General features: G+C 28.3%; 1 protein-coding gene across 1 annotated transcript in view; it reads left to right on the top strand.

Moving 5' to 3' along the window:
* pip (heparan sulfate 2-O-sulfotransferase pipe) overlaps positions 1-13,370 on the top strand; it is an 83,488-nt gene extending 70,118 nt beyond the window's left edge. Inside the window, exons 7-9 of the mRNA XM_043052722.3 lie at positions 2,160-2,269; positions 8,023-8,183; positions 11,623-13,370. Coding sequence (XP_042908656.2) covers positions 2,160-2,269; positions 8,023-8,183; positions 11,623-11,828 — 477 coding nt within the window. The 3' untranslated portion in view covers positions 11,829-13,370. The remainder of the gene's footprint in view (positions 1-2,159; positions 2,270-8,022; positions 8,184-11,622) is intronic.
* Positions 13,371-14,682: the final 1,312 nt, after the last annotated feature.

The following is a 14,682-nucleotide window of genomic DNA, read 5'->3' as shown; positions in this document are numbered from 1 at the left end:
TGAACTGAATTAAAACTTAGCCACTATTCGCATAGATACCTACTCGGAATCAAGATTAACCCGATCGCGCCATATGACGAGTGAGACTCGTCATGCATTTACTACCAATAAATAAAAAGTGGTCATATATATTTTGCTGTCAGTCTATTTCAGAAAAAAATTATGCATTGATAACTACCACATCCTATAATCGACAAAACTTTTAGTGAAGGTGTCAGGTTATATTTAGTAATTATTTAACAAAAAAAACTTTTTTAATCAGAAACTTACGAGCAGGTTTTCAATTTGATTGTTTACACTCAGTTTGGAATTTAAATAAATCGGATCCAATGGGCTAAAAACCAATAAGCCTGCAGGGTCCTGATATTCATAGCAACATCTTTATGGAAAGTGGATTGTTTTGTAATAGGGGAACGGAAGAGAATGCATATCGGAATTTTTCCTGCAACAGATATATCACACAAAATTTATTTTTGATTTTAGAAATCGAAAACAAAATATTAACTTTCTAATAGCAAAATTTATTTAAAAGCTTTTCAGCCCTTCGAGTTTTCCACACTTTTTGTTTATTTTCAATTATTTATTTATTTTTTTTCTATTTTCATTCATTTTTCTGTAATGGTTAGGATAATTTTTATGGCACTTAACCTTAAAAACTATCAAGATAGCGAATACCCGACAATAATCCATAGGTGTAAAGAATAATTAAAAGTAGTTGTAGAGAATACCGGACAATTGCATTTTACTATAAAAAACATTAATGATAAGATACGATGCGTTTTCTAAATTTTTAAACATGTAAAGAAAATATAACAATCCGCTCCCAATAGAAATACACCCTGGAATTTAAAATGTAACGCTGCAGGCTTTTTTTTTTTTTTTTTAACTTGCAACTCAAAAGTCCAAGCTGATCACGAAACAATTAAAGTATACATGGCGGGAATGCCACATTCGATTAAAATTATAAGACGCGATAGAATTCAATTATTTTTTATTTAATAATAATTGTAAATACGACTTACACTGTAAATTATTTATGTGTCTAAATCAAAATTATTCTTTTCACATGGCTGCCAACTTTCAACGCTTTTTAGAAAAAATTATTCTAGTGGTAGCTTGTTTATATTTTGAAATATTTTTTTAATTCATTTAAATTTATTTTCTACTCCACTACATATCAATGATTTAGAAGCTCATATACAACACCACTTTGTTTCCGTACTTCCGCAGTAAAGCTTTTTAACTATTGACCAAATTTCCCAAAAATTCTGAAAGCTTTGGTCTTTAACCCCTTGGGGACGCGTGATTCCGAAAAGCATTCGTACAAAATCAGAATCAGGATGAAATTAAATAAAAAACGGTAACTTAAATGTAGTCGTTTCTGATTTGACAGACTTACTTTGCTTTTACTTTAATTATTGTTAGTTTAATCATGTATATAATCAATGTTAATTCAAAGTATAACTAAATAGTTTTATTTTGAACAAAGTAATGGTGAATTAAATAAATCAAACAATTATTACTCCGCCCACAAATAAAGTGCTAAAGAAATACTTTGATTACCAACTTTATCTTTTTTCCCTGATTGATACGGTTTTATGCTGGCACGTATTTGTGACAGTCGGCGCGAAAGGGTTAAGTGTCTACCACGCTATAAAATGTTTTTCGAAAAGCGTAGTAGTTGGCAGGCCAGTTTTCATTCACTTATAGAAAAATTTTGAAACAATTCAGGATTATTATTTCAGTCAATACACTACGTTTGCCAACTAATTTATTTTTTGTTAACAATTTCTGAAATTTGGTAAGTTTTTTAAAAATCTGCATTTTTTGTACATTTTACTGCACTTGCACGGAGAGAAAATACTGCAAAAAAACATTCACTTGCAATATTTCAATCAATACACAACTTTTGAGTATTAATTTATTTTCATCTGACAAATTTTAAAGATTCGCAAATTTTACAAAAATTGTTTTTTGAAAATTTAAGAATTTTGCGGAATATGAAGATGGTGTGTAAAAAATTCAAAAAAAAATTAAGAGTGATATATTTGACCACATACAACTTTGGTAAGGTAGTGATTTTCAATTATCGAAGAAAAAAAATTTGCTCTACACCAATATTTATGCTTATTGATCAATATTCAAAAAATTTTTTCTAGAAATTCGAACACTGCGTTTTAGCAGGTGATCCAGAATGCACCCTTGTTGAAGGACAAAACAACACTTTATTGCAGTTGCCGTACTTCTGCGGTCAAGATAGCATATGCCAGTAAGTGAAAAAAAAATTTATACTCTAGCTGCTAGCCCTTTACCCCTTCATCGTGAGATGGGATCCTTGAGGTGTTTCCTTGTGGTTCTGGTAATCTAGAATTGAAAGTAGAAAATTAGTAATGAGCAAATTGCTCATGTGAAGTCACATAGAGTGATACATGTTGTAAATACATATATAAAAAATACAATAAAATACAACTACATAAAATACGATAAAATAGTACATAAAAATAAAGATAAGATAAATAATAAAATTTTAACTTCTGATGAGAAGTTTTATGCTTTCATGTATTTATTGTAATTATTTATATGTAGTGGTGGTCAAACTCATTTATAATTATCATTATAATTCAAAAAGTTAATTGGAATAACCTGAGTATTGCTACCACTTTAAATATGAAAATAAAATCTTGCCGAAAATCCGGAAGAGTTGGCAGGTATACCCTCAATATTAGCAGATTGAAGCAGTTACATATGGCACTCGTACACGCAGGTCATAGCGTGGATGCCGACTAAATACAGTCGTAACAAAAGGGTAAAACGAATTCCGCATAAGTCTTAAATTGAAGCTACCACTAAAACAGATAAAATTTACATATTAAGTTTCTATTAATGTGACCACCAAGCATATTTGCAATGCACATTTTTTACTGCATTTTTGTTAATTGAAGTATCTGCTAATAACTGAGTTACTAAAAGATACTGAATGAAAATTAAGCTATCATGTATTTTTCGTAGTTTCATAAAAAAAAATCTTAAAGTGGTAGCAAGGATATAGTGTATTTTAATAAATTAGTATTAAAAGAACTTTGTTCACCACTAAACACAAGTTTTTTAAACAGGTAAATATCAAATGATGTAGACAAGATTTCTTATAATTTAAAAAAAAAATGTTTGTTTGTTTCAAACAATTATGCTTTAGATCATTGTCTCTGAAAAAAATAATTCGAATCTACGGAGAATCCAAAGTAGTAGTTGGAGTCTCTAATAAATTTAATGCTTTAATACGTTGCTTTAAACTGGGTTCCAACGGGCCTTGCAAATTTTAAAAAGTAATTAAGCAGAAATTAAACATATATTGATAATTTAATTTCTGTGTAACTACCACTAAAAATAATTTTCAAAAAAAGTATATATTCATGAAGATTTAAACTTCTAAGCCACTTACCCCTTTGATTTGAGCTCTAGCTGCATACACTGCTACCCCACTCAGATGAATGAGTTAGGGCCCCTTGGGGCCGATACTTAGATATCCACCTCACATAGGCATAGGTACTTCTAAGCCAGAGGTCGCCAAAGTGGTCTATATAGACCCCCAGGGGTCTATTTAACAAAAGCGGGGGTCGATCTGAGACAGGGGGGCGAATGGGGGTCGATCCGAATCGGAAGGGTCGATTGTGCGTCGAAAAAAAAAACAGTTCTCAATGCGCAAATCACACATACCTAATTAAGTATGTAAAATTTGCGAATTTTTTTTTATAATTGACTCAATATCAGTTTCTTTATAAAACATAAATTAATAAACGTATATTTATTGGGGTGAAACAAGTATTTACCAACCACCGCGCAGTGGCACAAACTCAGCGCAGTTTATAAGTCATATGCATACGTGCGCTTGTCCAAATGTCATGTGTGACGAGCATTGACGTTACAAATGCAAATATCATACGCAGTTTCAGCTATCTTTGCAAACTGTGTTGAATATTTGCAGTGTCATTATTAAAACTTTTATAGTTTTGGATAATTAGTTATTGTTTCGATAAAACCATTCGTTTGGTTTAGATATCAATTTTAATTATCAATGCACAAAAAAGAAGGTAAGCATTAATAATATGGATTAGTACAGCCCGCGACAAAACTATAGCACAGTTGGTAATTTTTTCTGAAAATTACAAAATTGACCAATTTTGACGAAAATTAAAATTGACCAATTTTGAACCCAATATAGCGAACCTTGCAAAAAAACACCAGGCACACCCATCTCATTGATCAAGTAGCAGTAAACCTTTAGTTACTTTACTTATTATATCTACTTATGCATAATTACTTATTATTTAATAATAAGGTATTCAAATTTCAATATTAATATATTTTTCATAAAACTATTGTTACACAATGTACTATTACTTTAATAAATGTTTAAAATCATAAAATAAATGTGCAAACACAATATTTAATAGAGTTTTATTTAAATTAACAGAAAATTACTTTTGTGGGGGTCGATGGAGATTTCGAAAAATTACATAGGGGTCGATGATCAAAAAAGTTTGGCGATCCCTGTTCTAAGCCATTGCCAGACGCAGAGTATAAACCTGTGACGCCAAATGCTTCTGCTACTTCTAAACCATTTGACAAAGTTGTATTTCAAAGTAAAAAATATCATCTAGCATTCACCTTAATTTACTGCCACTACTATAATTTTTCAAGGACCGCAGAAACTCTGTTTAACACGTTGAATGCCATGGGGGTCACCGGCGTCCGGAACTGAGCTTGTTTATAGCGTCACGTGGGTCACCGGTGACCGGCGAAGCCAAGATTATTAGAAACGCAAAATTCGAGTAAATTTTTAATGCTTTTAATTTTTTTAAATGTTATTTGTACTAAAATGGTTTGAAGAAATTAATGCAATATGGAACACACAAAAAGAGTTTTATTTATATACACAAAGATGCCAACTTGATCCGGACAGTGAATAAATATTTTCAAGTGGTAGTTTATTAATTGCGATTCTTGGTTTAACAAATTCAGTTTTGTAGATTTTTATTCACCACTATTTCTAAGCAATTCGTATGCTTATATGATTCACCCCACTTTTTCACAGTTATGTCATGCCCTGCATCACATGAAAACATACCCTCAAACTTATGAGGATTTTGAAAATAATTCTTTCTAGTGGTAGCGAACCAAAGTAAAATTTTTTAAAGCAAATGGATCTCTCATAAAACTTTTATCAGAACTTAAGAATCTAGCCATATGGCCTGCACTTTTATAAGTAATAGTGGACAAGTTACGCTAAAATTTTTTTTTTTTAAATATTAAGACATTAATTTTGCTACCGTCAGAAAAGAAAATTTCTGAAACTACGGAAATTCCGTAGCAGTTGGAGGGTATGTGAAAAAGTGGAGTGTTCGCTTCGCGGGTTGGTACTCCGGTATCACGTTCAGTCTAAGTCATATTTGTCATGATGAAAAAATTAGTAAAATCTGTCTAATGTTTACAAATTTAGTTAGAAGTTGTTTACCGTTTGGCCAGACGGGCAAGCCATGTAAAATTAGCGTGGCATTCAACGTGTTAACACGTTCACGCCGGGGTGACCCACCGGTGGGTCACGCTAGATTGTCTCATCTTGGCAGCGCACCGGAGTAAAAACTGGTAGCAATAAATTTTCATTTTTTAGTTTAGGATTAATAAAAATCCATAACTACCAATTGTTTTTAACGGATGCAATTTTTATATTGAATTGCTTCTTCGCCGTGATAAATTTCCTTACAGTGAATTGTTATTGTTGAGAATAGATTAACTCCTCCTGAATAATATCTAAAATTGAAATAGTTCTTCTACCAGTATTTTCTCTTTTCCCGCACTAATATTTTCACTTTTCCCGGCGTGAACGTGTTAAAGGAGAACATAAGCCTCTTGGAGAAGATTTTCTTCATTTTTCGGCTACGGAACCCTAAATGATCGACCTTCTTTCGGCCGAATCCCGTTTTTTTTTTTAAATAAAAATTATTAAGATAATTTTGATTGTTATTATGTACAAAAGACTATATTTAATTAGAGATATGAAGACTGTTAATTCTTTTATAATTAATAATCTTAAATTATGTTACACGTCTGTCAGTTAAATTTTCCGTCCTTGTAATATATCTACTATGGATTTGTATCTCTGGTGTACATACATAATCTGAAAATATAAAAACAAGCCAAATTACGGTTTACTTCGAAATGAAAATTTAAAAGAACTGCTGTTGAAAGTGTTTAATATGAAAACACATTTCTTTATTAAAGAATTTCGTTATTTGGATTTGAAAGGAACAATAAGAAATACTAATGAAATATTTTATAAATATTTCATTAGTATTTCATCTTCTTTTCACAATTTTTTCAATATATTATGGTAGAAATATCGTATTGCAATTTAAAAAAAGCCATTGCTATTTTATTGGCACTTTGCTTGAAATAATTTCATGAACGTCACCCGAAAATTGGGTCGGTTTTTCAAAGACGGTCATAAAATTAATTGTTTTGGAAGATTTCACATGAAAAAACTATTCTCACAATTTGAAAGATAATACTTGAAGCAATATAATATAATATAATATAATATAATATAATATAATATAATATAATATAATATAATATAATATAATATAATATGTCATTTTCACGAAAACTGTCATTTTTCCGTTCATAAAATCCCAAAAAAGTAAAGTGAATAAAAAGCTCTGCAACTTTTTATATTAATAGAAATATGTAATGGCATTATAAAGAAAGTATATATCCTATAAATTATACTTAATATTTAAATTAATAAATTTTTTAAATAATTAATTTATAATAATTAATAATTAATTAATTAATTTAATAAATAAATAAATTAATTAATAAATTAATTTATTAATTTTTTAATTTATTTTTCAAATTAATTAATAAGTTAATTAATTATTTTCACTATTTAAAAAGTGAGGGAATGACACTAATAGTGAGGGAATGATATTTTATTTTAATACATGTTTTTATCTAAGTTACATCTACCTAAAGTTTGAAAATTATAACATACTAAGTATATCTAATATTTATTATAATTTAGTCTTATATATTTAATAGTTTTTACAGGTTTGGGAAATAAAGTTGGCTGGCACGATTGCACAAAAAAATATTTAATAATATACTCATCTTGAATCATTCCCTCACTTCAGCGTCATTCCCTCACTTTACACACTAGTGAGGGAATGACGAATTCAATAAAATTTAAAAATAACAGTTAGGCCTAATTAATTTCTGAAGTCAATCGCATACAATTATATTCATACAAGAAAGCAACATATAATTATCCACTTTCTCGATGAAGTTGTATTTTATTTTACTCTAAAAAATGACATGAGGGAATGACAAATGTAAAAAATTTTACCTGGTTTGATTCATTCAAATTTATTCCACAGCAAAGCTTCTTTAAGTTGAAGATGGAAACATACTGCAATTTTGTTCTATGATGCCAGTTGTTAACTTCTGAAGTTTTTATTAAAATATTTTTATTCTAAGAAGATTGCAGGTGATAAGAACATTGTTGTGAGGGAATGACGCGAAACACTGGGGACAAAGTTTAAAATAGTGCTGTGTTAATATTTTTATCAGAAATTAAATTTGAAACTGATTTTCTGAATTCTATATTTCAGTATTCTGAAATAAAAAACACGAATTTGTAAAAAAAAAAAAATTTTATTTCAGAAACAATTTTTTTCTTTTTTTAAATCAGCAGTGGGAACAAGTGAGGGAATGACATATTGGTATATTTTAATTACTTAAAACAAATAAAAATTTACAATTTTATTTTTATTCTTTTGTTAGCTTGCATTCTGAAGGACACTTTCCCTGAAAAAAAAAAATTTCGTAAGCTGTAAAACAAACATAAAATATACTGGGGACATGAAAATGACTCTTTTTGTGAGAATGACCCATATATATATATAGAGAGAGAGATCCACTAAGATCTTAAATTAGAAAAACATTTATCATTTAATAATTTTTCAGAAATATTAACGATCCAGACGCAGTTTTGAAAGCAAAGCAAAACATTGAAAAATACTATGCTGTAGTTGGAACTCTAGAGGAAATGAATATTACATTGCAGGTTCTAGAGGCAACTTTACCGCAATTCTTCAAGAGAGCCTTCCAGATATATCATAATTCAGGTCAGTCATAATTTTAAATATCTTCAATTTTCGATGCAACTATAAGGTCCTAAATATTTCATGATTCAACTCAAATCTCTGAAATTTCAGATTCAAGGAATTCAATAATTATGAAATGAATAATCAATTTTGAAAAAAACAAACAAACACACACACATTTTTAGAACCAGTAATTAACCTCATTAAGACTCTCTCATAGGCCAGTTTCCATGACGAGGAATGCTCATTACGGAAATAATCAGGGAAAATTTTTTGAAAGATTTGGTTTTCCTAGATCCTATCCTAGGTTTTCCTAGATTGATGGGTACGAGCTATTATCATTGAAGTAAAGTCGCAATGGTGAGCAATGTTGATCGCATTGCCATTATCATGTCGAGGGTCTGGAAATTGTGGAGCCTTAAAATGCAATATTTCCTAGGATAGTGGTTCCCAAATGGTGTTCCGCGGAACCCTAGAGTTCCGTGAAAGAATCACAAGGGTTCCAAGAGTGAGAAATTTTTACAACTAGTTATAATTGTCGAAACCTGTAATTACATTTTTTTGAATGTCCAATCTTAGTACTTTCAAACACATTACTTATTTAATATTTTCGTTATTTTTAAGAAATTATTTAAATGAAATGCTTGTAACAAAAGAAATTTCGCAACAATGTTTTTTCTAATGGCAATATTACGAATGAATTAAGAAATGGATATGGATCAGTGAAAAATTGTATTAATATTTCGAAGTGAAAAAAAAAAATAACCAAATTAAACAATGAGGAAGTAAGTTTCTCTGATAACCATTCTTAGCATTTATTTTCTTTTTTCTTTATTTATTTTATTTATATGGGAACCATATTTGCGCACGATCATTTACATTTTATGCGTGCACTAAAATCTAATTAAGAACTAGAATTTTAGACTAGATACCTCTCCAGATCTGTGAATTCAACTGTCTGAATTCAAAACTCAACTTTAAGACTAATATTGATAAAACGATATGATGCAAAAAGTTCCAGTCTTCCTTAACTCACTAAATATTTTCAAAGTATAATTAATAAAATTTTGATCAATACATATTTTCAAAATAATTAGTCTTTCGTTAATTAATATATTTACAATTGCTAATGAATTCATGGAGTCTCGATGTTCCTCCAGAAAAAGGTAAATTATTTAGGTTTCCACATTTTTGAATATGAATAAAATATTGATAAAGTATTGATAAGACTAATATTGATAATGATAGGAATAAAATATTGATAAGACTAATATTGATAAAACGATATGATGCAAAAAGTTCCAGTCTTCCTTAACTCACTAAATATTTTCTAAGTAATTAATAAAATTTTGATCATTACATATTTTCAAAATAATTAGTCTTTCGTTAATTAATATATTTACAATTGCTAATGAATTCATTGAGTCTCGATGTTCCTCCAAAAAAAGGTAAATTTTTAAGTTTCCACATTTTTGAATATGAATAAAATATTGATAAAGTATTGATAAAACTAATATTGATAAAACGATATGATGCAAAAAGTTCCAGTCTTCCTTAACTCACTAAATATTTTCAAAGTAATTAATAAAATTTTGATCATTACATATTTTCAAAATAATTAGTCTTTCGTTAATTAATATATTTACAATTGCTAATGAATTCATGGAGTCTCGATGTTCCTCCAAAAAAAGGTAAATTATTTAGGTTTCCACATTTTTGAATATGAATAAAAAAAAAATTCAAACTGCATTTTTTGGGGTTTACATTTCAGTACAAATAGAATTCCGATTATTCAACAGATTTAGAAACTATTAGATTGTGTTTTGTAATTAAAAAATAGCAAAATATATTTTTGTTTGTAATTAAAGCGAAAGCAAAAAAATATATGAAAGCAACATCAAGGTTCCAGCCTACATTAAATTGTTAATTAGTTCCGAATCGTCAAAGGGTTATTCAGCTGTTCCCAATATTTCGTAGGCTATGGAACCCTAAAAGATCGATCTTCTTTGTGCGGAACCCCAAAACTTAATAAATATCCTTAGCAATTGTGAATAGGTTAATCAAAGAAGGACTATTAATTATTTTAAAAATATTCAATGAGTGCTTGAAGTATGAAAATTTTTTATATCAATACTAGTCTTTATAAATACTAGTTTTAAAATTGGGTGTTGCACTAGAAAGTTGAATTAACAGGTCTAAGGTGGTATCTAAGCTAGTTCATAATTTGAAATTAGAGTAACTGAAAATGAATGACGTAAAATGAGGTTTCCGTTTAAAGAAAAATGGCGAAAATAAATGCAAAGAATGATTTTTATAGAAATATAATTATTTATTGTTAATTTTACTTGACGCGAAAGAATGATGCATGTTTTTATAAATGCATATCCTTTTCATTATTCATCAAATATTGTTGCTAGGAAAGACTTTTAATCTTACTTTTCTTTCTTCACTAACATTTTAATTAAATAATTTCATAAAAATAACAGGAGTGTTAAATAAATAATGGATGATCAATTAATATAATTTTAATGACAGATTTCGGAAATCGTAATGAATTAAAAATTACCTCGGAATGCATGTAACCCTTCCAGGGAACCCTAGGTTTCCGGGAAACACCATTTAGAAATCACAGTTTTAAGTTTGTTTGCTTTTTTCAAATAAATTTTTTAAAATCGTAACCATTTAAAAATAACCTCGGAAAGCATATAATCCTTCCAGGGAACCCTAGGTTTCCAGGAAACACCAATTAGAAATCACAGGTTTTAGTTTTTTTTTCAAATAAATTTTTTAAAATCGTAACCAATTAAAAATAACATCGGAAAGCATATAACCCTTCCAGAGAACCCTAGGTTTCTAGGAAATACCATTTAGAAATCCAGTTAAAGTTTTTTTTTTTCAAATGAATTTTTTTAAATCGTAACCAATTAAAAATAACCTCGGAAAGCATATAACCCTTCCAGTAAACCCTAGGTTTCCAGGAAACACCATTTAGAAATCACAGGTTTAAGTTTGTTTTTTTTCAAATAAATTTTTTAAAATCATAACCAATTGAAAATAACATCGGAAAGCATATAACCCTTCCAGTGAACCCTAGGTTTCTAGAAAACATCATTTAGAAATCACAGGTTTAAGTTTGTTTTTTTCAAACAAATTTTTTAAAATCGTAACCAATTAAAAATAACATCGGAAAGCATATAACCCTTCTAGTGAACCCTAGGTTTCCAGGAAACGCCATTTAGAAATCACAGGTTTAAGTTTGTTTTTTTCAAATAAATTTTTTAAAATCGTAACCAATTAAAAATAACATCGGAAAGCATATAACCCATCCAGTGAACCCTAGGTTTCCAGGAAACGCCATTTAGAAATCACAGGTTTAAGTTTTTTTTCTTCAAATAAATTTTTAAGTGTTCATTGTAAGTATATAGTTAAATCACTGATAGTTGAAAATATGTTTTTTCAGGTTATCACCTTAATCAGAATGTTCAAAAAGGATTTGTTAAGGAAGAAGTGAAAGCTCTTTTGAAAGCCAACCTTACAGCTGAGTACGATCTGTACTATTTCGTACAGCAGAGGCTTCACAAACAATATCAAAAATTATCTGAAAGCAGACAAAATGTCGAGAATGAAGCTTTATTTGAACAAATCGATGAAATGCTAAATTGGTAAACGTACTGTGAACTGAAGAAAAAAAATTCACTCTAAATAACTTTCATTTTAGTGATTGAATTTTCAAGAACCATGAGCCATTTTTATTAGTTCAACTTATTTCGTTCAAGTTTTGTTATGTGATATTTAAAACTACAGTCTATTTCTAATTGCAAAAATTTATAGACCAAATTACTCAAAAATTTGATTATTATTAAAAATTAATTTTTACAGATAACTATTTTTTGGATACACGAAGTTCATAATTATCTGGAAAATTTTTTCAATGACCTTAAGATATTTCCGAGTAATGGCGGAATATGCAAAAAGGAAAATTAACATTAAGGGGTCCAAACTTTTGAATTCTGACAAAACTATATTGATCATATTTAAAAGTTTTTGGTAGCTCATAGTATTTTGATGATCAGAAATTCAAATACATTGAAAAAGAAGTACTTTTGTTCAGAGAAAGTACACATTTGTGCCTGATTCTGTAACTTAGTTAATAGTTAGCACTAATTAATAATTATATTTAAGGTTAACACTTTGTACCATTGAGTTTGAATTTTAGTGAGTGAAAATATGATCATTAGAATGAAAGTTGCTTAGGGTAATACTTTTTCTTCTTAGCTCACTGCACAGTATTGAATATTTCTAACCAATAGCACTGGGAGATATAAGAATCTTAATTTTGCGGTATTTAAATAAGGCATTTGTTAGGAAATGTTGATAATTCGAAATATATCTTTGTTAATATTTTTCCATGTTACAAATTGACAATATTTTTATATAAAATAGCTATTATCAATAACATTTGAAATATTATCACAGTAAAAATCTATTGATGTTGTTGATAATAATTGCAATATTACTGAGCTCAATATTCATCAACATTCAATAAATATTATTTCTAAGAACTATGGTGCATTCCATTGCTATAGTAAGATATACTTAAAGTGTATAATAAGAATAAATTTTAAAATTTTCTTACTGCCATATTGAAAAAGTACTTGTACAGCTGTTGATGAAATTTTTTTAGCGATAACATTTGCGTTTAACAAAAAATTTTGGTCTTCAAAAATGATTAAAAAAAATTGTCTCATCTACCACTAAAATAAATAATTTAAACTCATTCATTTAAGATTAAATAAAAAAAGATATAAATATTTAATTATTGCTGAAGTAACCTAATGTTACTGCAATTTCCATACGTTATTCTTTTTCTACTACTTTGCTTTTTAAACGATCATACAAGTTAGCAACTATGAAATTGGTTTTTGCAAAATGTAACTCAGTGCTACTGATTAGAGATATCATAAACTGGGATCTAATACAGTAAAAAAGATGTTGAAATATGCTTGCTTTTTTTAAAGCAAAGCTTTAAACGATCTTAATGTATTTTTTTCTCTATTTTAGAGCTTATGTTTGTTGTAGAAAAATATATATCACATGTCATACATTACTATGTAATGGAAAGTCTAAGCGTGAATTTGATGTTTTATATTAACCCTAAGGGTGTATATTAAGTTTTTATGCAAAAATAAAGATATTTATCATAAAAAACTTGACTTCTGGATGAATAAATCTACCACTAAGTTTTAAATCTAAAGTTTAAATAAAAATTAAAATTCAATTTTATGTAATAGTCGGACAGGACATTAGCAAGTCCAACCTTAGACAGAACAGTTTAAGCGAAAAGACACACTTTAACTCGCCGTTGTTTAAAGAATAAAGGTTGTTAACAGTTTAAAAGAAATTAGTTTTACATTTCTAGAAATTTGCAACATTCATTGCATTAATGTGGCCAGACTGGATCAGAAACGGTTAACAAATATTTTTACAAAATTTCGCAGATTAGGTTATACGTGACAAAAGAAGAATCCAATTGCAAACAGCAGCAATCAATCACTGGATCTTTCAGCCTTCACCTCTTTCGACACGAAATTAAAACACCAAGATTACAAATGATACCTAAACAGTTTAATTGAGTGTTAAAGATATATGAATTTTGTCCAATGGAAGTTTGACAAGAAATAAAGGCATAGCATAATCTTGACTTCTTATTTTTAAAATAATTAATTTCAGAAAAAAAAATTTCAACTTTCAAGATTATCCCGAGCAGTAACTCTAAAAATAAGACATGCAGAAAAGTAATACATCTGTTAAGATTAAAAAACATTAATAAATTCCTAGAAAATTGAAAGTGCATGTATCTTTATCAATACAAAACCATTATCATCCCTAAATACTATCTAGCCCTATTTTGCTGTGCAATCAAAAAAAAAAAAAAAAAAAAATCAAAGTAAGCGATTCACAATAGATTTCAAGAAACGCAGCTTTACAACTATTTTCTTTCCCATGCTAATGCTATCAATGCTAAAACAAAATTTCAAAAAACTAATAATAAAAATATTGATTTTTGGAAGAAAAAAAAAACAAGAATCAGTAGCTTATTATATAAAAAATACTTATTGTGCTTAAAAATATAAAATTTGAATTTTTTGTCTCTTCCGTTACTTTTTATATTGCATTGTAGGATTATATCAACATATTAATAAAATTATAAATCAAAAACTTGGCTTAAAATAATTACCAACATTTTGAAGAATTCAAAAAAAAAAAAAAAAAATACTATTATTAACCATCTATGAACTTTGAAAACGACTTAAGACCTTTAGTTAAAAAAATATTAGTCATATTATTCACTTAAAAATAAATTGCAATTTAAAAAAAAGATACTCAAACATTACAGTAAACAAATTTTTATAAAGTTTCAATAAAAGTTTTTTCTCATCAACAGAAAAGACATCCTGACATATTTGGTTTCGAAAATTAACAATTTTGGTAGGATAGGATTTAAGTAATAAATTACGAT

This window comes from Parasteatoda tepidariorum, chromosome 4 (assembly GCF_982258835.1).
Source record: "Parasteatoda tepidariorum strain Cologne lab strain chromosome 4, Ptep-v5.0, whole genome shotgun sequence".
Lineage (NCBI taxonomy): Eukaryota > Metazoa > Arthropoda > Arachnida > Araneae > Theridiidae > Parasteatoda > Parasteatoda tepidariorum.
This window is presented reverse-complemented; position numbering and strand designations above follow the sequence as displayed.